The following is a 22,593-nucleotide window of genomic DNA, read 5'->3' on the forward strand; positions in this document are numbered from 1 at the left end:
GAAAATTCATCCTGTGTCCTTTGGCAGGAACATACAAACATAGAGCTAGATTAATCTCAAGGGTCATCTAGTCCAACCCTTGCACTAGGGTTGCCAGGTCCCTCAAGTCTCCCAGTGGGAGACTGGGATGCTGGCTCCTATCCTGTCATCACTCTTGATGTTGTGGCCACGCGTGCGTGCTCCCGGTGTGCATGATGATGCCCCCCGCACTGGCCAGGTAAGTGGGCGCGGGGGGGGGGGGGTTGGGGGATACCCCGCCCCAAGGATGGCAACCCTACCTTGCACAATGCAGGACATTCACTCCCCCAGTAACCCCTGCTTTATGCCCAGAGGAAGCCCAAAATACCACCATGATCCCTGGGCCTGGAGGGAAATCGCTTCCTGACCCCAAAGTGTCAATCGGCATTACCTGGGCATACAAAAAAGGGCCACAAGAGTTTAGCACCGGATCATCACTTCTTGTCCTCCCTCTCACAATCTGCCTAAATTCATAGTAATTTTGATCAGATGGCCATCTAGCCTCTGCTTTAAAAGCTCCAAAGAAGGCGAGCCTATGGTTTAGAACAATGATTTTCCAGTGGTTTGTAGCTTCATAGAGCCCTTTTCACATGCTGAAGAACTTCTGTGAGTCTACCATGAAACCTTTCTTATTGCAGTGTGTGGAGAGTGGTGGGAATGGGACACACACTAAAATCAGGGTGCCAAGTTAAGCATGTATTTCCTCAGTAAAGTCCCATGTGGATTGAGAGTTCTGCTTAGAGCACACCTGCCAACTTCCTAGCTTGCCTATCCTTCAGAACTCTAAAGCTCTATCTAATGTTTTTATAATGTTTTTACTGTTTTAAACTGTTGTTAAACCGCTCTGAGCCTGTCTGACGGGGAGGGCGGTCTAGAAATGTGATAAAATAAATAAAATATCTTCACATCTTTCTTCACATACAAGAAAAAGAGGTACCATGCTGGTTGAATCTATCAAAATATTACATATTACATTGCTAGATGTTTATTTTTAATTATAGTATCACACAGCCATTTTTAAATTCTGTTTAGACACCATATGGAGAGACTGTCAGCCAGCAACTAGTGAACTAGTTTATGTGCCAACTTAAATTCATCACAGTTTTCTTTCTGAAGAAATGTATTACTCTAGTTTTCATTTAAGCCATAAGAAAGTGGTAAATAAGACATGGAAGCAGTATCAATTTTTCCCCAAACTCTAGAGCTATTGTCTTTGATCCAAATTCCTTCATGTGCTCTGATGTAAAGAATGCCTCTCTTCACTGAAGTGAATAGGAAGATACTACATGCATGGAAACACCATGTACACACAGTATCTGTTGTGCATGCAAGAACTGGCTTGAATGGATCAGGCTAGTTCAGTAAGAAATATAAACTCATGGGTTGTTGTGGTCCATTGAAATCAGTTTACAACAGCCTAAAGTCTGTGCTACTGGAAGCAAATTAACCTAGTTTATGTTGGAGATAAATTCATGTCACAATTGAAGATTATAATCCCACCCTCATGTAGTCCACTGTTGTACTATACACATTTCATTTACCTTCCTAGGGACAATTCTGGAGATTCCCGGTTTGCTTTAACCTTTAAACATGTTACCTTCTGTTTCTTCAGCTAGAGCTCAGATAACAGTTTATGAAGTGTCATGTTGTAGCTAGCTATCATATGACATGAATAGTTTGTACCAGTGATAGGTCTTGCATGTGGGAATTCAAAGCCACCATATGCTACTAGGCTGGCTACTAAAGGCCTTTCACAATACAGTGAAGCATTTATTTTTAAAATAATAGACATGATATTATATGTACAGGACGGGACTTTGCAAAATGGCAGTCAGGACTAAAAGATAGAGAACCTTCTGTTAATCATGACTGTACAAATAAAAAAAACAAAATATTTTTTATATTAATGCAATTTAAAACATTTCTGTATAAGATATTCTGTCATAATGCTACCGGCTGAGTCACCAGCCTGTAGTTTCAGCTGGTATTACAAGACTTGCCATGTGGAAGCCCAAGTATAGCAGTGCTCCCTGGGCTAGCCAAAGGGTAAATATAGAATCTTACTATTGTTAAAATCAATCTGTTTAAAACCCACAGTAATACTTGAAATTCTTGTATAAAATTAAATGGGGGAGGGTACAGATACAAAAAACAATTTTTGTGATTAAAAAAAATTATTTCCTAGGAACACCAGAGAAGATTATACTCATTCTCAGGTTCTACCATTCCCCAGTGTTATCATGTTAATGACATGAGGTCAACCTACACAAAAGCATGTGATTAAAAGAGAAAAAAATGTTATAGTTAACTTGATGACTTTGGTTACTGGGGCTATTCAACTCTCACATACTACTTTTATTGGATATGAGACTTCTACATAAACTGGGAAACTGTGTCATAGGTTACCTGACATGCAGGCAAATCCCTTATCAAGTACAGTAAAGAAGACAGGCAGTAACCAGGACTACTATAGACTGGGAAGGCCAAGAGAGTGGGAGGAGAGAGGCGATGTCAGCGCTTGGATAGAAAGAAAACATGCTGCGTTCCTGTGGACTGCTGTGTCAGGCAGCCTGCACTTTAATGACCCTGCGGCCAGCAGGGATTGTGAGAATGGTAAACTGGTGGACTTGGAGCAACTGTAGTAGCTGCCTATTGGGACAAGGACTGCCGGCAGGCAAGAAGCCCCGTTGTAAGTCCGGCTGTAGAGTGCTGTGGTATTGAAGGGGCGGGGAGCGAGGCTGCTTCTGTTTCGTTTGGTCACTGAATCAGTGGTCCGTCAAAATTACTGGTGTCTATATGACCAGCAGCAGCTCTCCGGGGTGTCAGGTAGCCGTAACTGGAGATGCTGAATGTTGATCCTGGGACCTTGAGCATGCAAGTAGAAATTCTACCATTGAGCCACAGCCCTTCCCCTAATGGGAGAGGGGGCTTCTGATCGCCAGATCCAGCCTGAATCGGTTTGGGGAGGGGCTGTGGTAGAGCATATGCTTGGCATGCAGAAGGTCCCAGGTTCAGTCTCTGGTATCTCAGCCTAAAAGGTTCAGGCGATGAGTAAGACGTCTCCCTGAGAGCTGCTGCCAGTTTGAGGAAACAATACTGATCTTGATGGACCAATGGTCTGATTCAATATAATACAAGGTCATATGTTTATATACCACCTTATACTGTGCTTCATAAGCTTTTGAACTCAGGTTTCCCTGGTACAACACTGGCTATTATTTCTCATGGGTTAGAGGTCTCAAAAGCTTGTGTTACAACAAACCCTAGTCTTTAAGATACCACATCACAGTGCTCACTGTTGGGTTGGCTGCAACAAATGGTTGGAAGTGTAGTCTCCCTAGGCCAGAGTGCTGCATGTTCTTTCAAATCCTAGCTTCTGTGGACTCATGCGGGCTACGTCACTCAGTTCTGTATTTTATAAACGGGGAATACCCCTTATATCTCATGTGAGAACAAGCTGGATCAAAGCTGGAATGTAGAAACACTATAAGGAGGAAGAGGCATTTCACTACCAGTGTTTTAGTTATTCTAAAATAGTTGTAACACTGAGTAAGATTAGAAAGCAGTATGTTCACCAGAAGCAAAGAAATACAGGACTCCAGTACACTAAGTATCTGGGAAAGGGTATTTTCATACATGCCAGTGTATTCTCTTCTGAACTCACACCTACTTACAGAAGTTATTCTTAAAGCTTTAGCTGTGGTTGCAGGTGACACCAACACAGTTTTATTCTGTGTTCAAGTAGAGCAAATTAGTGTCCTTAGTGTAGAGGACACACTTGAGAAACCATACAAAAACAAATACTACTACTTGGGCATATATTACAGATATACAAAATGGAAGTGTGATTGCTTGCCATTTTTGCACTGTTGAGGATCATAATGTGTCATATAAAGAACTCAAGAACTTACTGGAATCCGAACATGTTCAGCTAATCGATGTTAGAGAGAAATGGGAAATTGGAGAACATGGAAAAATCCCAGGGTCCATCAACATTCCATGTAAGTTAACACATTTGCTGTTCAGCAGTGGGGTGGTGGGACAAAAGGCTAGCTAGTTCAGTTAAACAAGATTATACATGACAGGAGATATAGAAGATTAGCTGACATTATCTGGATTTGTATTGCCAATTTTCTTCTACAATAATGGCTAGTGTAATGATTACAAGACAATACATGTGGGACACTTTGAATAGCAAAAGTGTTATATACATACAGTGATTATTCTCTTTTAATGACTATCATATCTCATGGTAAGCAATAACAGGTTGAATCAATTGTTCTTGCAGTGGGTGAGGTTGTAGAAGCTCTTCAGATGAATCCAGAACATTTTAAAAAGCTATACAATCAAGATATGCCTTCTAAATCAGATCATTTAGTGTTTGCCTGTATGGCAGGAGTAAGAAGCAAACAAGCTCTAGCTGCTGCAAAGTCTTTAGGTTTTGACAGGTAAGTATATATACATCCACACAAGCTTAATGGTCTTATTGAGAGGAATGGTTTCAGGCCAGCATGAAAAAATGAAATCCTACCTTCAAGTCATAGCTGACATGGCAATCCCTGGTGGGGTTTTTATGGCAAGAGACTAACAAAGGTGGTTTGCCATTGCTTGTCTCTGCAACCCTGGTCTTTGTTGGAGGTCTCCTACCCAATTACTAATCAAGGCTGGCCTTGCTTAGCTTCTGAGATCTGACAAGATCAGGCTCTTTGTTGCCAAGTAGGCCCCCTCCCCTGCTTTAAAGCCTGCCATGAACTGTGCTAAAGTTTCCTGCATTGCTGTTTTACTGCTACACCAAAGATTGCTTTGCACGTGTGTGTTCTGATACACGTGTCAGTTTCCTGCCTGCGTGTCAATTACCCTTGTTGCTGCTATAGACTGTGTAGTTTACTGACTCCATGTTTGGTTAACTGCACAAAAGGACTCTCTTTCTGGGCAGCCCTGCCCTGACCTGTATCTGGAATTCCCAGTGTGTGTGTTTGGACTCTGTTACAAGTGTGCCCCGTGCCTGCATTGCCATCTGCCACGGACCGTGCCTGTTCCCTGCTTTGGACTGTGTTTTGAGTGTTGTTCCCCCTGCCTCCATGGAAGCCTGCCTCATATGGGCCCAAGCCGCTGCTAGCAGCCGGGCGCCTGCCGGGGAAACCTCCAGCGAGCCTGGCTAGGCGCTCCCTGGTCAGTTCCCGCCTGGAGCCTCCCGCGGGTCGGTCCCCGAGCTTGCCCTCGCTACCGGGCAGCCTGCTATCCAGCCCCAGCTATGCCCAGCCGGCATCCATGTTCTCAGGCAGCCAGAAGACCCTGGGAAGAAGACTGCTTTGAGAAGCCATTTCGGCGAAGCGAGCACACCACGTCCGCAGCGAGAGCCCCTCGCCCCGCTCTGCATATCTTAGGAGCCGCCCCGGAGAAGGAACTAAGTGCCGACCATCCCAAGCACTTAGAGAATGCATCTCAAAGAAACCTCCGCATTCCAGAGCTGATGACATCAGGACAAGCCCTGTCCGCTGGAACATCCTTTCAGCCCACTCGGATTTCCCCCTCCCTCTTTTGTCCCCTCTTCCTGAGGTGTCACTTATCACAATCTGATTACCAAAGTGGCCCATCCAAGCCATTCAGTAGCCCATTAGACCCTTTGTTTTAATCTGTGAGAACCACCAAGTACAGCACCAGCCCCAGGGTACGTTTTGGGGTATTTAAGCTGGTCTCTCAGACCACTCGGTGCTCAGGCCATTCCCTATCCAGACCTCCTTGCTGTCCGTCTGTGGTCCCAGTGCTGGCATTGGGCCACCCTCGCTGCTGCGTCTCTGCTTCGCTCCAGGATAAGTGAGTATTCCCCCTACCATCGTTGGGAACCAGCTAATGCGAACGTCTCTGTATTTCCTACTCTGTATTTCTTAGACCTTGTATGTTCTTTGTATGATTGTGCAAGCTAGGCTTACGCTACACTCAATACACGTGTTTGGACCTTACTCCTTGTCTGCCTCTTTTTCACTAGAGTGTCTGGGATCGGGACCTCCGTAAACATAGGTTATGATCCTCGCTTAATATTAATAGTTACAGACTGCTACAGCTAATTCCCCATCATAATAAAGAGCAGTTCTGGTAACAGTTTACTGGTGGAGAATGCGGGCATAACCCAGTTCGTGTGAATGCACGTGAGTCGACACGCGTGTCTTCAGCGAACTGACTTAGAGGAAAATTTTCCAGACCTCTGTGTAAAGAGCGCAATTTAGCTCAGGGAATTAACAGTGTGAATGTGTGTGGCTCTAGCGAGCATTTCTATCTTGTGGGTTGGCTTTTCCCCCATTTCCTCCTTCAGCCAGCTTTGGACTACTTGCCTTTTGTGGTGCACCGCGAGGCCCTCCAGCCGTTATAACCGGTGTACTGTGGGTGAGGACCTCTGAACTGGTGAAGTTCCTGGCCACCTTCCGGGCCGCCTAAACGCGTCTATGTGGGTGGGATCCCAGAAGTAGGCTCTATAGATTTATATATATCCTGAAGCAGCACGTATAAAATTCTCTTCCGCCCTCCCCCGTCTCTCCTAAGTCCGTCCAAACCCCGTTCCTGCCAGCACTTAGGCTTCAATCCCCGCTCCGGAGGAAACGTGAAGGGATCGTTAGTCCGTTTGGTCAGTTTAGCTTTGGGGAATCTGAAGCCAGGTTCCTGAAGCCCCGCGGCAGCCGGCCGCACCGTGCTTGAGAGTTTTAAGTTAGACTCTTGGGCGCCTTTCCGCTTGCGAGTTTTAAGTCAGACTCGTGAGCACACCTCGCTTGGGAGTCAGTGGGACTCTTGGGCACACTTTTGCTTGGGAGTTGTTAGAACTCTTGAGCGCACCTCGCTTGGGAGTACAGTAAGCTTTACTCCTGGGCACTTTTGCTTGGGGACTTGCAGAGGCAGTCCTTGAGCGCTTTCAGTCTTTTGGTCGAGGCTTGGAGACAGTTTAACCGTTTGTCTCTGAGCGTGAGGCCTGGGGACTTTTTGGAGTTTAGTTCTTGGGCAGAGAGCTTGAGAGCATATGTAGCTTCTAAGCAGAGGCTTGGGAGCATTTCTGGTTGCCTGAGCAGAGGCTTGGGAGACCCCTTAATTGCAGTTTCTGAGCAGAGGCTTGGGAACACTTTTTGGTTTTCTGAGCGCATAGGCTTGGGAGACCCCTGAGCTTTGGTTTTCCGAGTAGAGGCTTGGGAGACCCCTGAGCTTTAGCTTCTAGGCAGAGGCTTGGAAGCACTGAGCGTTTTTGGTTCTTGGGCTTAGAGAGCTTGAGAGCACCCTCTGAGCCAGTAAGCTTTTCCTGGTCCCGTGGCTTGTAGGCAAGCTTGAAACGGGAATAGGAATTTTCCTTCTCCCCCGGTGGAGAAGAGCCGAGTGTAGAACCCTTAAAAATACCCTTGTGAACCCTAAAAGTAGAACCTTAAAACCCCCTGGTAAAAACCCTTGAGGACCTGAGGGAAGGATAAACCTCCCAAAAGGGACATAGAGAGGAAGAAGTTGTTAAAACCCTTGAGCAGCTTTAATCGCCCCACCCCTGATTGTTGCTGATCCACTCTTTAACCTCCCCCGAGATCAGCCTTAAACTAAAAGGAAAAATGTACCGGGCAAACCCCACCGTGCCCCGCCTGGAGAAGTGGCTAGTGAAGAAGGGAGATTGCCCTTGGGAAGCCGGTTCCTTCAAGGGACCCGACCCACTCCAGATAGTTAGAAGCGCCTTCCAGGACTTCTGTGACAAGGAGAAACCTAGGTCTAGCAAAAAGGACAGATATGGAGCCTGGGCACTTTTCACCGCCCTGCAGGACAGCGTGTCCCTAATTAGCAAGTTGCAAACAGCACAGGAGGAGTTAGAGGAGAGGTCAAAACGAGAGCAGGACGCACTGCATCTAGAAATCCAGACTCTCAGGGCCAAACTAGTCGAACAGGAAAGAGACCATGAGGAGAAAGCAGTTGAGTGGCGCGCCGAACGCGTCAATTTCATATTGGAAAAACAAGGATTAACTACCGCCCTCCAGGACGCTCAGCACAAGGCTGAAGCGGCCACCGCTCGTGCCGATATGGCTGAGCACGCATTAACTGAGGGACAAGAAGAAATTACTAAGCTCACCCATGCCGCCCGGTTCATGGCGGACCACAACCAGTCTAAAGCCGCAGCCGCGGACCATTCAGCTTGTAAGAGGGAGCTAGAGGCCATAAAGCGACACTTGGGGATGCAACAGGCCGTAATTTCCGCCGTGCACCCCTCAGCCCTCTTGGCCCTCCCCGAAGGTAGTACCGACAGTTGGTCACCTCCTTCGCCCCAGCCCGAGGAAGCTCCACAGCCCCTCCATCCGATAGCTACCAAAGAAATTGTCACCACAGACGATGATGGCAGGAAGACAGACCGAATAGTTAAGGAGACCCGCAATTGGAGGCCCGATGAGCTCCAAGCCATAGCGGACCGCATGGGACCCCTGAACCGAGATTCAGCTATACAATGGTTTGCACACGTGACCATGTCCCAGCCCTCTGCCAGTGGCTCCGATGTAGCTCAGCTGGCTCGCCATTGTGCCAGCCCCGAAATAGTCACCTCTCTTAACGCATATATTTCCAACCGGAGACTAGCCACTCGCAGTCAGTATGGTGCCATGAAAGAGTTGTGCGCCTTCCTGTGGCCCACCAAGAGTTTAAAAGCCCTGTATATTGCAGAGTCTCAAAAACCCGGAGAGGATCCAGAGGCATATTTAGCCAGGAAACAGCTCCTAGCCGAACTAGCAGACGAGGTAGACTTAGATTTAAGTGACATGCCGGACTTCGACGACTTAGAATTCAGGAGGGCAGTCATAGATGGACTCAACAGCACCACTCGCCTAGCCCTAGCAGGAGTCGAGCCCGGGAGCATTACATGGGGAGAGCTGGAATCCCGCATCAGAAGCATTGCTGGCCTGTTGCGAGAGACCGGCGCCATCCGCCATGTGAAGTCCCCAGCCTCTCGTAGGAAGGAAAGCGAGCCGATTAGTGCAGTTACCTATGCCAATCATGGCCCCCACTCTCAGTACCGACCACAGGGACGCAGCCCGTATCCGGAGGCAAGGGGAGGAATCCTGAGGGGAAGGAGCAGTAGCTTTAACCGGGGAAGAGGACCGAGGGACTACCGTCCGGGAGTTTCCTTTGCGCCTACCCCGAGTTACAGTTCCTCCTCCCAGCAGGGACCCCACGAGCCCCGACTACAGGATGCACCCATAGCCCCTTCTCACTCGCGAGCATCGCACCCGTACCACCATCAGGTCTACCCGCCTCCAGATCAGTCTAATGCTTGGGGAGCATCGCAGGGCGACCACGAGGGCTACCGGGACCGCGGCAGCACGCCCCAGTCCAGGGACTCCCTCCGTTGGGAACTTTGGATGCGCCTCAAGAACATTGGAGCGAACATGGAGCTCTTCGACGGTAAGCCCACGTCCGTTCTAATGAAGGCGATCATGGAATGGGAAGACCAGCAGCAGCCCCCAGTACCTCCATCGGCGCCCCCTTTGCCGCCAGACCCTCCCTTCTCGAGTCCCCCAATAGCTGCGGTTCGGGAACGCCCGAGCCCCAACAACCCCTTTAGAGGAAGCGCCGCTTCCACCGATCAGGGTGCAGGATCAGAATAGGGTTGCCCCGAGTCCCAGTCTCCCTCCGTGGGCATAGTTGCCAAACTAAAGCCGGATACATGGGGGAGACCGACAGTGAAGGCAGGGATCGGGACTCCCGGGGAAAAGAAGAAGCCTGCCACCCTCCTCATAGATACCGGAGCTTCACTTAATATACTCCGGTCCACCTTAGTTACAAAGGGCACCCAGACCCCCACAACCATGCAGCTCGCCGGTTTTGGAGGCGGCATGCAGGAATCCCCGGTCTGGCAGGACATCCCCCTTTCCGTTGGGAACCTGACCACCCGGATTTCGGCATGCGCAAACCGGGGAGAAGACGATGGACTTTTGGGCATGCCATTTTTCCGTGCCGAGGGACTGACCATTGACCTAGCGAACGGGCTCCTGTGGCGCATCCCGGGAGGCCCAGACTTTGTTAATGCAGTCCATCGATGCGCAGCCCTCAAGGCCCCCCTTCCTCTCGCCCCCATCACAGGAGACCCCTGGGTTCAGGACTTTCCCGAAGTGTGGGTGACAGACAAGGCCGAGTGTGGGATAGTGAAGGGCGCCTGCGTCCTGATTGAAGGAAAGGACCCCCCTCCCCAAAGACAGTACAAGTACCCAGCAGAAGCTGAGGCAGGGATAGCCAAGACCATAGAAGGACTCCTTGAGTGGGACGTCATACTCCCGATGCAGTCCATCTGCAACGCCCCATTGTGGCCAGTTCTGAAAGCAGATGGAGTGACCTGGAGAATGACGGTCGACTTCCGTGCCCTGAATGCCACCACCCCTCCAGTTGCCCCGGTTGTGGCCAAGTATAATGAGATCCTAACGGCCATTGCCGCTGGGTCCCGGTTCTACTCGGTCATAGACCTGGCCAATGCTTTCCACTCCATCCGGTTGCATGAGTCTTGCTGGTACAAGTTCGCGTTCACTTTCCGCGGCCAGCAATACGCATTCAAACGGACACCCCAGGGATTCCACTCCAGCCCCAGTATTTGTCATGCCCATGTAGTTCAGATGTGGGAACGCCTCCAACCCTCCTCGAGGCCCCACGTACTGAGCTACGTGGATGACATTTTAGTCCACGCCCCCACGGAAGAATTAGCCCGCCAGATCACCAGGGAGGTCCTGGAACTCCTCCGCGAGACTGGGTTCAAGGCAAGCAGGGAAAAGGCCCAATTGGTTCAGACCAGCGTCAAGTACCTGGGTCTGACCCTGGGACCCGAGGGTCGCACCCCGGACGCCCAGCGAATGGAGGTCATTTCCAAGCTGCCTGCACCCACCGATGTCCCCTCCCTCAGAGCCCTTCTAGGAACTTTTAACTTTTCCCGAGACTTCATCGAGTCCTTTGCAGACAAAGCTCGCCCCCTTTATGCTCTCCTCAAGAAGAACACTCCCTGGGAGTGGGGACCGGAGCAACAGACAGCCTTAGCCGAGCTAAAGCGCAGTCTGGCCGCAGCCCCGGCCCTAGCCCATCCAGATGTTACCCAGCCCTTCTTTATCCAGCTAGCAATATCAGACAAGAGCATAGGAGCCACGCTCACCCAGCAGCAAGCAGGAACCGCTAGAGTAGTAGCCTATGCCTCTCGCAACCTAACCGCAGTAGAAACTAAGTTTAGCCCATGCGAGAAGACATGCCTTGCTCTGGTTTGGAGTCTGACCCATTGGGAATTTATCATAGGAGGTTCACGTACAATAGTGCAAACCACCCACACGCCCCTCAAATATATCCTGTCGGGAAAGATACAGGACGGACAAGTTTCAAACGCTCGCATAGCCCAGTGGACCCTGGCCCTGGTCAACCGCGGAGTAGAATTCAAAAAGGAAACCACCGAGCCACCAGCCCCCTATGGCCTATTGGTAACCGGGACCGAGCACGAGTGCCCCCTGGACCCGCCACCACAGGTTGTCTGGCCAGTCACTTGGGGAGTCCCGCTAGAGGAAGCCCGACAGAACGGCTTCACATGCTGGTTCTGTGACGGCTCCTCCTTTCACGTTGGAGGCTCCCCTCGGACAGGCTACGGCGCCGTGCGAGTGAGCGACGCCCATACCCTCAAAGGTCCAGCCCGCCCCCATTCCAGCCAAGCGGCTGAGGTGCAAGCGCTTCTGGCGGTGCTTGAGTTTGAGCCCCCAGAAAGCCCACTTGCCATTTATACAGACTCGGATTGGACGGCCAAAGCCGCCACGGTCTGGCTCCCGGTGTGGCAGAATCAGGGGTGGAGAGCCAGCGATGGGAAACCCGTAGCCCACCTACAGCTATGGCAGCAAGTAGCAGCACTCCTCCAGTCTCGCTCCGGCCCAACGCAGGTGACCCATGTCAAGGGACACCAGAAGACGAACTCAGAAACCGCTTATTGGAATGACCAGGCAGACCTTGCAGCCAAGGCAGCCGCCACTGAGAGTGCTCCCCCACCGGAACTAGCCACCGATTGTCCCCTCCGCCCTGTCACCACTCGGGCACAAGCCCGCAGCCAAGCTCAGGGAACCGCAGGAACACTAGACCTAGCACAACTGCAGCAATCTGACCCAGAAATAACTGACCTCCTAGCCGCAGGAAGGGATCAGACAGGGAGACTCATGATCAGAGAAGAGGAAGACATAGTTTGGGCAGTAGATGCAGCCGGCGAACGCCATTGGGTAGTGCCATTGGAAGTTAGGGCTGACTTAATTCAGTTTGTCCACGAGCAGGGACACCGAGGCAAGGATCTGACTCTGGAAAGGGTAAAAGAGGTTGGTTGGTGGCCTGGCATGCGCACCGAAGTAGCGCAATGGGTAGACAACTGTCTGTCCTGCGCTATGGTCAATGCAGACCCCACCGGACCTAGAGCTCCCCTCCAGCATCAGAGAATTGATGGACCCTGGGCTCGTATACAGATTGACTTTATCGGCCCCCTTCCCCCCACTGCTCGCGGCAATCGCTACTGCCTCACTGTCATAGACCCCTTTAGCAAATGGGTCGAAGCGTTTCCGTGCAAGCGCAACAATGCAGCCACTACCGCCAAACTACTGTTCAACAATGTCTTTTCAAGATGGGGCATTGTGCGAGTCATGGACTCCGATTTAGGCTCACACTTTATCGGAGAAGTTACACAGGAGCTTTGTAAAGCATTAGGCATCCAGCAACGGTTCCACATAGCCGGCCACCCTCAAGCTTCAGGCGCCATAGAAAGAACCAACCGGACCCTCAAGGAGGCTCTCCGCAAGATGGTTCGCTCCTCCGGGAGAGACTGGGATGAAAAACTCCCCATAATCCTAATGGCCATTAGAGGCACTACCGCAGTTCACGGGCTCACACCCCATATGGTAATGACAGGGCGAAGAATGCAGCTCCCGGAAGCCTTCTGGCTAGATACGCAGCTCCCTTCCGATATGCAGCCCGTAGTGATTAATGATGCTTGGGTCCAGGACCTGCTCTCATCCATACACGCCGTCCACATGCAAGTGGCCCAGAAGTTGGGCACAGCTCAGAAGGATATGGACCGCAAATTGGGATGGGTCAGGAACCCCAGGCAGTGGGAGGAAGGACAGCTCGTTCTGTACAGGAAGTTCTCACAAAAGGCGCATTCACTAGCAGCCAAGTGGCAAGGCCCAGTCCCTATCACAAAAAGAGTCTCCCCAGCTGTCTATCAGGTAGCCATCCAGAGAAGGGCAGGAGGAACGTGGCTAAAATACTTTCATGCCTCTCAGTTAAAAGAATGGAAAGGGAAGCCGCTGCGAACCGCCCCTCCGGTGTACGACCCCGGGGGAACCACCACCAGTCCAGCCCCCCTCTGCCCAGTGATTCGCCAGATATCACTCCACCCTGGGCCAGAGATACCGTGTGTCCCCTTAGACCAGACCTTTGTAGCTTTAGAATAAAAGAAACAGTAGAATATGTAGATATCGGTGTAAATGTTAAAAGTTTTTCCAGTTCTATTCTTTGACCTCATTAGGCGGGCCCCACAGTTGGGACCCTTAGGAGGAAACACGGCAATCAAAGCCAAATAGGACCACCACCGAGAGTGATTCTTAATTGGATTGTAAGCCGCATGTTCGGAAAAAATTGCACAGGCAAAAGAGATTTGCTGTGTGAAAGTGGTTGGAGAGGCTTTAGCCCAAGAGTGAATGCATTTCCAATATTGGAGACACACCAATAAAGGTGATCTCTGTATTTGAAAACATATCACCCGCCGTGCTGGTGAAGATCCCGCATCTACGTAGATTCGGGGTCTCACCTGCCAGACCCACGCTTTCGCATGATGATCGGCTTTGGCTTTGAGGGCCGTGCCTCCCCTGGGAAAGGACCCCCAGATAGCCCAACACCCCTCTTTTACTAATGTTTATATTCGTCATGGTGAGTTGCTGTACGGCGCCACCAGTTAGTACGCTTTAGTGCAAAAGTAAAAGACCCGCCAGTATTTTGTAAATATGTTACCCCTGGAATGTGTTATTGAGGTGCGTTCGCTACGCACAAGGGGCAGCGTGCCTCATTTACATAGCCAGGATCCCCCGCGCCAAGATGGCCCCCAAATAACCCAGACCCAGTGGCGCCGACAGATCTCGGCCGCCTCCGCCGCTTTTCGATAAACGCCGCCGAGCGCCTTCGGCTCCACTTCGGCCCTTTCCGCCAGCAGCCGCCCGCCCCACGTAATCTTTTCCCTTGCCCGTACCGTATAAGGGAAAAGAAGGGGGGGAGACATATTGAAGTTATAATGAAGCCCTGCCAGGCCTTCCAAGTGAGGGCAACCTGAAAATAACCCACGCCCGTGTGCTTTTGCTTTGTGTGTTTCTTTCTTTTAACATGAAATTGGGGCCTCCCGAGGGAGTCCCTCCAAAAATTGATCCTAGGAAAAAAAATATGGTCCGCTGAAATACACACAAGAGGTCCTGCAAAAAAAGCAGAGGGAAAAAGGCAAAGCAAAAGCAAACCATCATAAAACATACCTTCAACCCTAACCACCCCTACTTAAAAATTATTTTAGAAAAATGGAACGAAGGTCTCCTTTAGCAGCAACCTTTAGAGTTGCTGGAAGCCGCTCTTTAGTTTTTTCCTTTCAAAACGGCAAGGCCAGGCCGAGCCGGACCGATAGCTCTCAGCCCGCAAAGTAAAAGCAGCCCGCCGCCAAGCAAGGGGCACCTGGAGGCCACATAGTCCAGGCACCCAGAGACCCCTGGGGCGAGTTTGCATAATCCCGCCTAACGTATAGCCGACCCTTGCCCGACGCAAAGACGTCCCCCCTGAAATATACATGCTATAGAAAGAAACCTTCGCACAGGAGTTCCCCAGAGCAACAAGCTGGAAGGCTCGCTTAGTGCTCCGGGACTTCTCCTTCGAGCCCCACCTAACATACAGTGCTGGCAGAAAAATGCCCTCCCTCTTTTTCCCTGCTTCACTTTATTTTTGCTGCAATAAACTCAGGGAACCTGTACTTATATCCGCAGGTCTCCCCAGGATATTTTCACTACAGAAAGGAAAAGGAAGGCCAGGAGATGAGGCACCTGGCTACTCTGTGTTTGCTCGTGCTGGCAGGCACCCTAGTAGAGGGATGCCCGTCCAAATTAATGCCCTACCCCCACTGGAGATGTATAAATACCCTGGCAGGAAATGAAATGATGGTCTGCAAGGTTGTGCAGCAGAGCAATATGACCACCCCCACGGACCGCACTAACTTCCGCAGTTGCGAAGAGCAGTGGATCCGACCCCCCGAGCTTGTTATTTTATGTGTAGGAGTCAAAACTCTGTCCCAAGAGCTAGTGTGCTATTCACCTACTGACACAGTGTCACCACTTGCTCCGATCCCATGTATGTTTCTTCCCCGTATCAGGCCAGCCCCCACCACAGTCCCGGTGGTAGACAAATATACCACCCCTGCCAACTTCGAAACCTCGCCATTTGTCACTGAGGCTTTCGGACCATACTGCGAAGTTATTTTAGTGTCGGCCGCAGTATGGAAGGCAGGAGACCCCTTTAGAATGACCATCCTACTAGGCACTACTGCCACTGAAACTGCATCAGTCACTATCACGCCCCCTTCAGGCGCAGTTCTCTCCTTCGCTATAGAGCACTGGGAGAACCTGACCTGGATTGTAAAGGAGGAAGACCTAGCCAAACATGGCCCACCCGATTGGATTCTGGTTCAACAGACGCCCGAATGCCAAACCAAGCCCCTAGTAGAGAAATTTCACCGGCTTGGGCTGCTCTTTGTAAATTTGACTCACGAACCAGGCAATTATTCCTTGCTGATCCGGACCCAGGAGACCCACACCATCCAAATTGACCCTTTGATTGTTAGCAATGAACAATTAAGCCAAGGCGGCACGCATATAGTGGGCTCCCATGTTTTGAAAACTGACATTCGAGAGAGAGTTCTAGTCCGCCCGCAAATGTCTTTAAAAGAGATCCGCATAGACTTAGCTGAACTAAATATAACCCAGAGGCTGCCGCAGTGCGCTCCCTATCTGGAGGCCGGTAGCAAGGGTTGGAATGCATGGCTACAACTGTGGATCAATCCCTCCCCCTCTCTCTCGCGTGCCAGACGAAGCATTGCCGACTGGACTGCTCCTGCAGCCGGAGGCTTAGCAATCATGGATTCGGTCAACATTGAGACTCTCGCTAATAAGTTTGCCCATGTCACGACTAGCATCTCCGACTTAGGTAAACCGGTGGTGCAGTCCCTAAATTCCATTTCAAATGGGCAACACGAGATCAGCTCCATTTTAGTTAACTGGGAGAGTCAAATTGAAAGAGATTTTTCTCTGCTGCTCAAAGGGACACAGTCTTTGGAACGCAACATGTCAATAGCCATGGCATGTATGCAAGCCCAACAATTAAATCAGGCTGTGGCCATGGGGCTAATTCGGCAAGCCACGGACGGGCACTTGCCCCTGGAAATTAAAAGATTGATTATGCCCAAATTGTCACCCCTTGAACTGGAGCTTGAATCCTGGTGGTCTCTTGTAAATTCCTCATTCTCACCGACCACCCAGGAGCTTAAATTATTTTTATTAACGGCCAGTGCGCACGAGTCATTCCATGTGTATCCAGTCGTGCCTCTGGGACTCCAAGTCAGCGACACCGAAGTCCTCTACGCCCGCCACCCCGACCATTGGGCCCGCTTCACCCCGACCGGATGGCAGCTCGTCAGCCTCCAAGGGTGCCAGCATCGAGACCAGACCGGCTTCATTTGCCAGGACCAAGCCTTTGCACCTCATCACCCCTGTGTAGCCCCGCAAGTCGACGCCCTCAATGAGTGCCCTTTCGAGGTCGTCCAGGAGAACAGCTCCGCTGTGGTCTACATTGGGAAAGGATGTGCCTGCGTGCGAACGGCCTGCGACTTTGTGATCCTGAACTCGTTCCAGCTCAAGCCCGTGATCCCGGGAGTCAATCGCTGCTTTTGCAACCTGTCTTCGGTGGCAGCCTGCGACTTCACTTACACGGTACCGGTCTGGACCCAAGAAGAGATCCTGGTGGCACCCTCCATCTATCGTTATGTGAAGCCCATTCCCCTTGGCATCGGTCTGGAATTAATCCACGAGCTCCTGGCCCACCCGCAGCTCCACCGCACCCTCCAGAGCATCCAGAGGGATGGGGACACTACTGCTTTGGTTGTGTCCCACAACGGGAAGGAGATTTTGTATCTTGTCCAGCGGATTAAGACCACCGGAGAGCACTCGTGGTGGGAAACCCTCTTTGGTTGGAGCCCCACTGCCACTGGAATTTACAATTTGGCCCTGCACCCGATCATTGTTATTTTGGCCTTTCAAGTTTTGTTGTGTGCCTCACTACTTTATTTGGGCTGTTGGAGCCGCCGACAGCTCCAGCAACTCCAGCTGTCTTACCGCTTGGATCATTACAACCCCGACCTCCTCTTGCCCTAAAGGTTATTCTTGGCGCCCTCCTTTAACCCTTGTTTGTTTTATTGCTTGTGCTGGTATGAACTATGCTTGTATTTTATTATGTGTACGGATCCTGCACCGGCCCCATGGACGCTCTGCTGCCGGACTCCGCTCCGAGGCCCTCTTGTGGACTAGGGGGGGACATATCTCTCTGCCTCCCAGCCCACGGCCCGTCTCCAAACGACCGCCAGCAGCGCCACCTCCATGAGGACTAGAACTGTGTGCCTGAAGCCCTTCTCGCCGCTCATCGACCCTGCTCTGCGGATTGACGCAGACAGCAAGGGGGGGTGGAAGTGTGTTTTGGAGCACATGAACTAAGTTTGCTTGTTCTTGTATATATGCAACCCAGTCCAGCAGCTGTACTGCGGACTGAGCCGTCTGTGATCTTTGTAGCTCTATTGTTTTATGAATTTCTTGCCATTGCTTCTTATGAATTTTAACTCCCATGAATTTAGCCCCGAACTAGTCCCTCTCTCTATCTATTGCAAGTGCGCCCATGAACTTTATCCCTATGAATTTGATTTTAACCTTGAATTGCCTTCCTAACCCGACTCCCTCCGCCGAGGCAGTTCTAGTCTATGAATTTGATTTTAATCCAGCCATATGAGTTGATCTTTTAATTGCAGAGCTTATTTTTCTGTTCCCTATGAGCCCTTCCGCCGCCTACCCCTCGTGAATTGTTTCCACGCACTTGCTTTTATTCTTGCCGCTTTTTACTTCATGAACTATTGCTTTTAATCACATATATGTATTTATGATTTTAACCACTTATGAATTAATCCATGTATATGAATTACCCCTGGTTTTAATGCTTTTAACCCACCATGAATTCCATATAAATTACCTCCAATCATGAATTGATCAATGTACCCAAATATGAATTGTTATTATTTATATGCATGAATTGACCATTGCTGCCTATACTACTATGAATTGCTATTACTTATGAATTATTGCTATTTATTCTGACGATTGCACTTAGCACACCCCCTGGTGTGAACCCAGAGACCTGCAGCCCATTGGCTGATCTAAATTGCACTTATTCGGTTAGGTGGTTCTCCAAACTAAATTTTTGAGTGACGCCTCCTCCCCCTTCCCTTCCCACTCCTTCTTCGCTCGAAGCTCGACCACCGGACATTGCTGACCACCTCGCCTTTGAAGTCAAGTTCGGAGACCCGCGCGCCTGACGTCCCGGGGTCTCCGAGGGGGGGAATTGTTGCCAAGTAGGCCCCCTCCCCTGCTTTAAAGCCTGCCATGAACTGTGCTAAAGTTTCCTGCATTGCTGTTTTACTGCTACACCAAAGATTGCTTTGCACGTGTGTGTTCTGATACACGTGTCAGTTTCCTGCCTGCGTGTCAATTACCCTTGTTGCTGCTATAGACTGTGTAGTTTACTGACTCCATGTTTGGTTAACTGCACAAAAGGACTCTCTTTCTGGGCAGCCCTGCCCTGACCTGTATCTGGAATTCCCAGTGTGTGTGTTTGGACTCTGTTACAAGTGTGCCCCGTGCCTGCATTGCCATCTGCCACGGACCGTGCCTGTTCCCTGCTTTGGACTGTGTTTTGAGTGTTGTTCCCCCTGCCTCCATGGAAGCCTGCCTCATATGGGCCCAAGCCGCTGCTAGCAGCCGGGCGCCTGCCGGGGAAACCTCCAGCGAGCCTGGCTAGGCGCTCCCTGGTCAGTTCCCGCCTGGAGCCTCCCGCGGGTCGGTCCCCGAGCTTGCCCTCGCTACCGGGCAGCCTGCTATCCAGCCCCAGCTATGCCCAGCCGGCATCCATGTTCTCAGGCAGCCAGAAGACCCTGGGAAGAAGACTGCTTTGAGAAGCCATTTCGGCGAAGCGAGCACACCACGTCCGCAGCGAGAGCCCCTCGCCCCGCTCTGCATATCTTAGGAGCCGCCCCGGAGAAGGAACTAAGTGCCGACCATCCCAAGCACTTAGAGAATGCATCTCAAAGAAACCTCCGCATTCCAGAGCTGATGACATCAGGACAAGCCCTGTCCGCTGGAACATCCTTTCAGCCCACTCGGATTTCCCCCTCCCTCTTTTGTCCCCTCTTCCTGAGGTGTCACTTATCACAATCTGATTACCAAAGTGGCCCATCCAAGCCATTCAGTAGCCCATTAGACCCTTTGTTTTAATCTGTGAGAACCACCAAGTACAGCACCAGCCCCAGGGTACGTTTTGGGGTATTTAAGCTGGTCTCTCAGACCACTCGGTGCTCAGGCCATTCCCTATCCAGACCTCCTTGCTGTCCGTCTGTGGTCCCAGTGCTGGCATTGGGCCACCCTCGCTGCTGCGTCTCTGCTTCGCTCCAGGATAAGTGAGTATTCCCCCTACCATCGTTGGGAACCAGCTAATGCGAACGTCTCTGTATTTCCTACTCTGTATTTCTTAGACCTTGTATGTTCTTTGTATGATTGTGCAAGCTAGGCTTACGCTACACTCAATACACGTGTTTGGACCTTACTCCTTGTCTGCCTCTTTTTCACTAGAGTGTCTGGGATCGGGACCTCCGTAAACATAGGTTATGATCCTCGCTTAATATTAATAGTTACAGACTGCTACAGCTAATTCCCCATCATAATAAAGAGCAGTTCTGGTAACATCTTCTGGGCTATCCAGGTTTCAACATACTAGGAATCTTATTTTAGGTTAGATTTGAAGAAGACATGGAACCTGTGAACAAAAAATAATTGGTATTTACATTGCTGCTTCTCTTTTGAAAGTAGCAGAGAGTCCAGTAGCACCTTTAAGACTAACCAACTTTATTATAGCATAAGCTCTCTTCAACAGATGTGGCTCTTGAAAGCATATGCTACAATAAAGTTGGTTAGTCTTAAAGATGCTACTGGACTCTTTGCTATTTGGCTACTGCAGACTAACATGACTAACTCCTCTGGATCTTTTGCAAGTGTGATTATCAGCAGCTTTTGTTCTCCGTGCATGTTTCTCAAGTAACTTATTGCCACAAGTAGTTTATGCTTTATCTCGAGAACACTTTAGAGATCTAGGGCTGTCTGAAGGACTTACCCAGGGCCACATAGCAACTTCATGGTTATGCAGGCTGTTAACATTCTACATTGAACCCCCAAACATAGACTTGAATCCTAAGCAGTGCAAACGGAGTCATTCTACAGGAAGGTAATTCTCTGCCTCTCCCTCTCACTGTAGCTTTCTATTCCTCTTAAAACTATTCTTGTGACCCAGTGGACCTGCAGGAACAATGCAGGTAGTAAACGGGGGATCTGAGGGGGGCAGGAGCACAGAGACTAGGCAAAACCAACTCTCTCCTCTACGAGTAAAAGCCATTATGTTGGAAGAGCTGCTTCTGTGTTTTAGGATTTAAGCCATTATCTACTACTGCACAAGTGTACAGAGTAGTTTTTTTATTAAAAAATGTGATAAAGGAACTTAACATTATGCCCTTTTCAAACAATGCAACATGGTAGGTAAAAAAGTAAAGGTAGTCCCCTGTGCAAGCACTGAGTCATTACTGACCCATGGGGGGACGTTGCATCATGATGTTTTCTTGGCAGACTTTTATGGGATGGTTTGCCATTGCCTTCTCCAGTCATCTACACTTTACCCCCAGGAAACTGGGTACTCATTTTACTGACCTCGGAAGGATGGAAGGCTGAGTCAACCTTGAGCTGGCTACCTGAACCCGGCTTCCGCTGGGATCGAACTCAGGTCGTGAACAGAGTTTAGGCTGCAGTACTGCAGCTTACCACACTGCACCACAGGGCTCAAACAATGCAACATGACAATACAACATTTCAGAGCAGACATAGTACTATAGGAATAACATAATTGTTTGACCAGTTATAATATAGTTCTGTTTGAGTGCTTCATACAATAATTTATGTGCTTTCAGAGTTCAGCACTATATTGGTGGCTTCAAAGAATGGGCAGAGCATGAGTCTTCTTCAAGGAAAACGTGACTTCTGGAATAATGAAGTATCCAGCAGCCTGAAAAAAATGTGTAAGGCCAAGGCTTGTACTGCCTAAGATTTACAAATTTACACATATTTGGGTTTGTTTTATGCAGCAGAATAATGGTTTCAGTCTGACTTCCCAACATTATTAAAATTTTCTTCAAAGAAAGTCAACAGTTTGAATTTTATTAAACACCTCTCCTATAACAGATCATTAAAGGAGCTTATCAACATTAAGAATTTCCATAGTTTAGCTCCTCCTTTAATTGCTAACCCTAATATGAAATACAATTAAACCATCCAAAGAAGCCGGACTCTAGGCTGAGAAGATATTATTGCCAATAGGTTTAAATAATTTTTCCCAATAATTTTTGAAATGGAACTTATTTCTCAAAAATGGTAGCAGTAACTAGTGATTCATTTTCTTTTCTCACCCTACTACTCTACTTCTTTTTAATAAACCGCAATTTTTCATAGCCTCTTTTCTCAGCCTACATTTCATGTGGAATTGTACAAGCAAAAATAAACAATGGGTGCTACACTTTGGTAACATATTGGAGGTTGTATCCAGGATAAGGATTGTGGATCTCTCCTACTTTGTCCTCCTTCCAGCAGCCTATAACGCTCTTGGATACTTAAGGAGGGTGAAATTGCTTCCTCTTCTGTCAGAAAAGGAAGCGTTACAATTGTTTAAGGTGTGCCATGGTAAATGCAGATGTAAAGATTAAGAAAGGGGCTATGAGACATCAAAGATCAAGTGGGGTGTGGTCAGATGTCTAGATAGATTTCATAGGCCCATAGGCCCAAAAACTAAGAATGGGAATCAGTACTGTGTAGTACTAGTGGATAGTTTTTCAAAGTGGGTTGAGGCCCTGCCCACTAAAGACAATACCGCTAGAACCACAGCCAAACACCTGTTCAGTCAGGTATTTTCAAGGCTAGGCATTCCTAAGAGTTTAAATTCAGATTCTGGCTCACACTTTGTGGGACAGGTAATGCAGGAATTGTGCCAGTTGTTAGGTATAAAGCAAAGGTATCATGTGACTTACCACCCAGAGTCTTCTGGTCTGGTCGAAAGGACAAATAGGATCCTTTAGGAGGCATTGAAAAAAATGGTAATGACAGATGGCAAAGACTGGGATCAGAAATTGTCCATAATTCTGATGGCTCT

At 49.4% G+C, this 22,593-nt stretch overlaps 1 protein-coding gene across 1 annotated transcript; it reads left to right on the forward strand.

Moving 5' to 3' along the window:
• The first annotated feature begins 2,539 nt into the window (after nt 1–2,539).
• TSTD3 (thiosulfate sulfurtransferase like domain containing 3) lies at nt 2,540–21,814 on the forward strand. Its single transcript, XM_054992006.1, has 4 exons — nt 2,540–2,707; nt 3,846–4,019; nt 4,307–4,466; nt 21,362–21,814. Exons 1-4 carry the CDS (start codon nt 2,554–2,556, stop codon nt 21,426–21,428), a joined length of 555 nt encoding a protein of 184 aa, XP_054847981.1. The 5' UTR covers nt 2,540–2,553; the 3' UTR covers nt 21,429–21,814.
• The last annotated feature ends 779 nt before the right edge of the window (nt 21,815–22,593 follow it).

The sequence above is a fragment of the Eublepharis macularius genome, chromosome 1 (assembly GCF_028583425.1).
Source record: "Eublepharis macularius isolate TG4126 chromosome 1, MPM_Emac_v1.0, whole genome shotgun sequence".
NCBI lineage: Eukaryota > Metazoa > Chordata > Lepidosauria > Squamata > Eublepharidae > Eublepharis > Eublepharis macularius.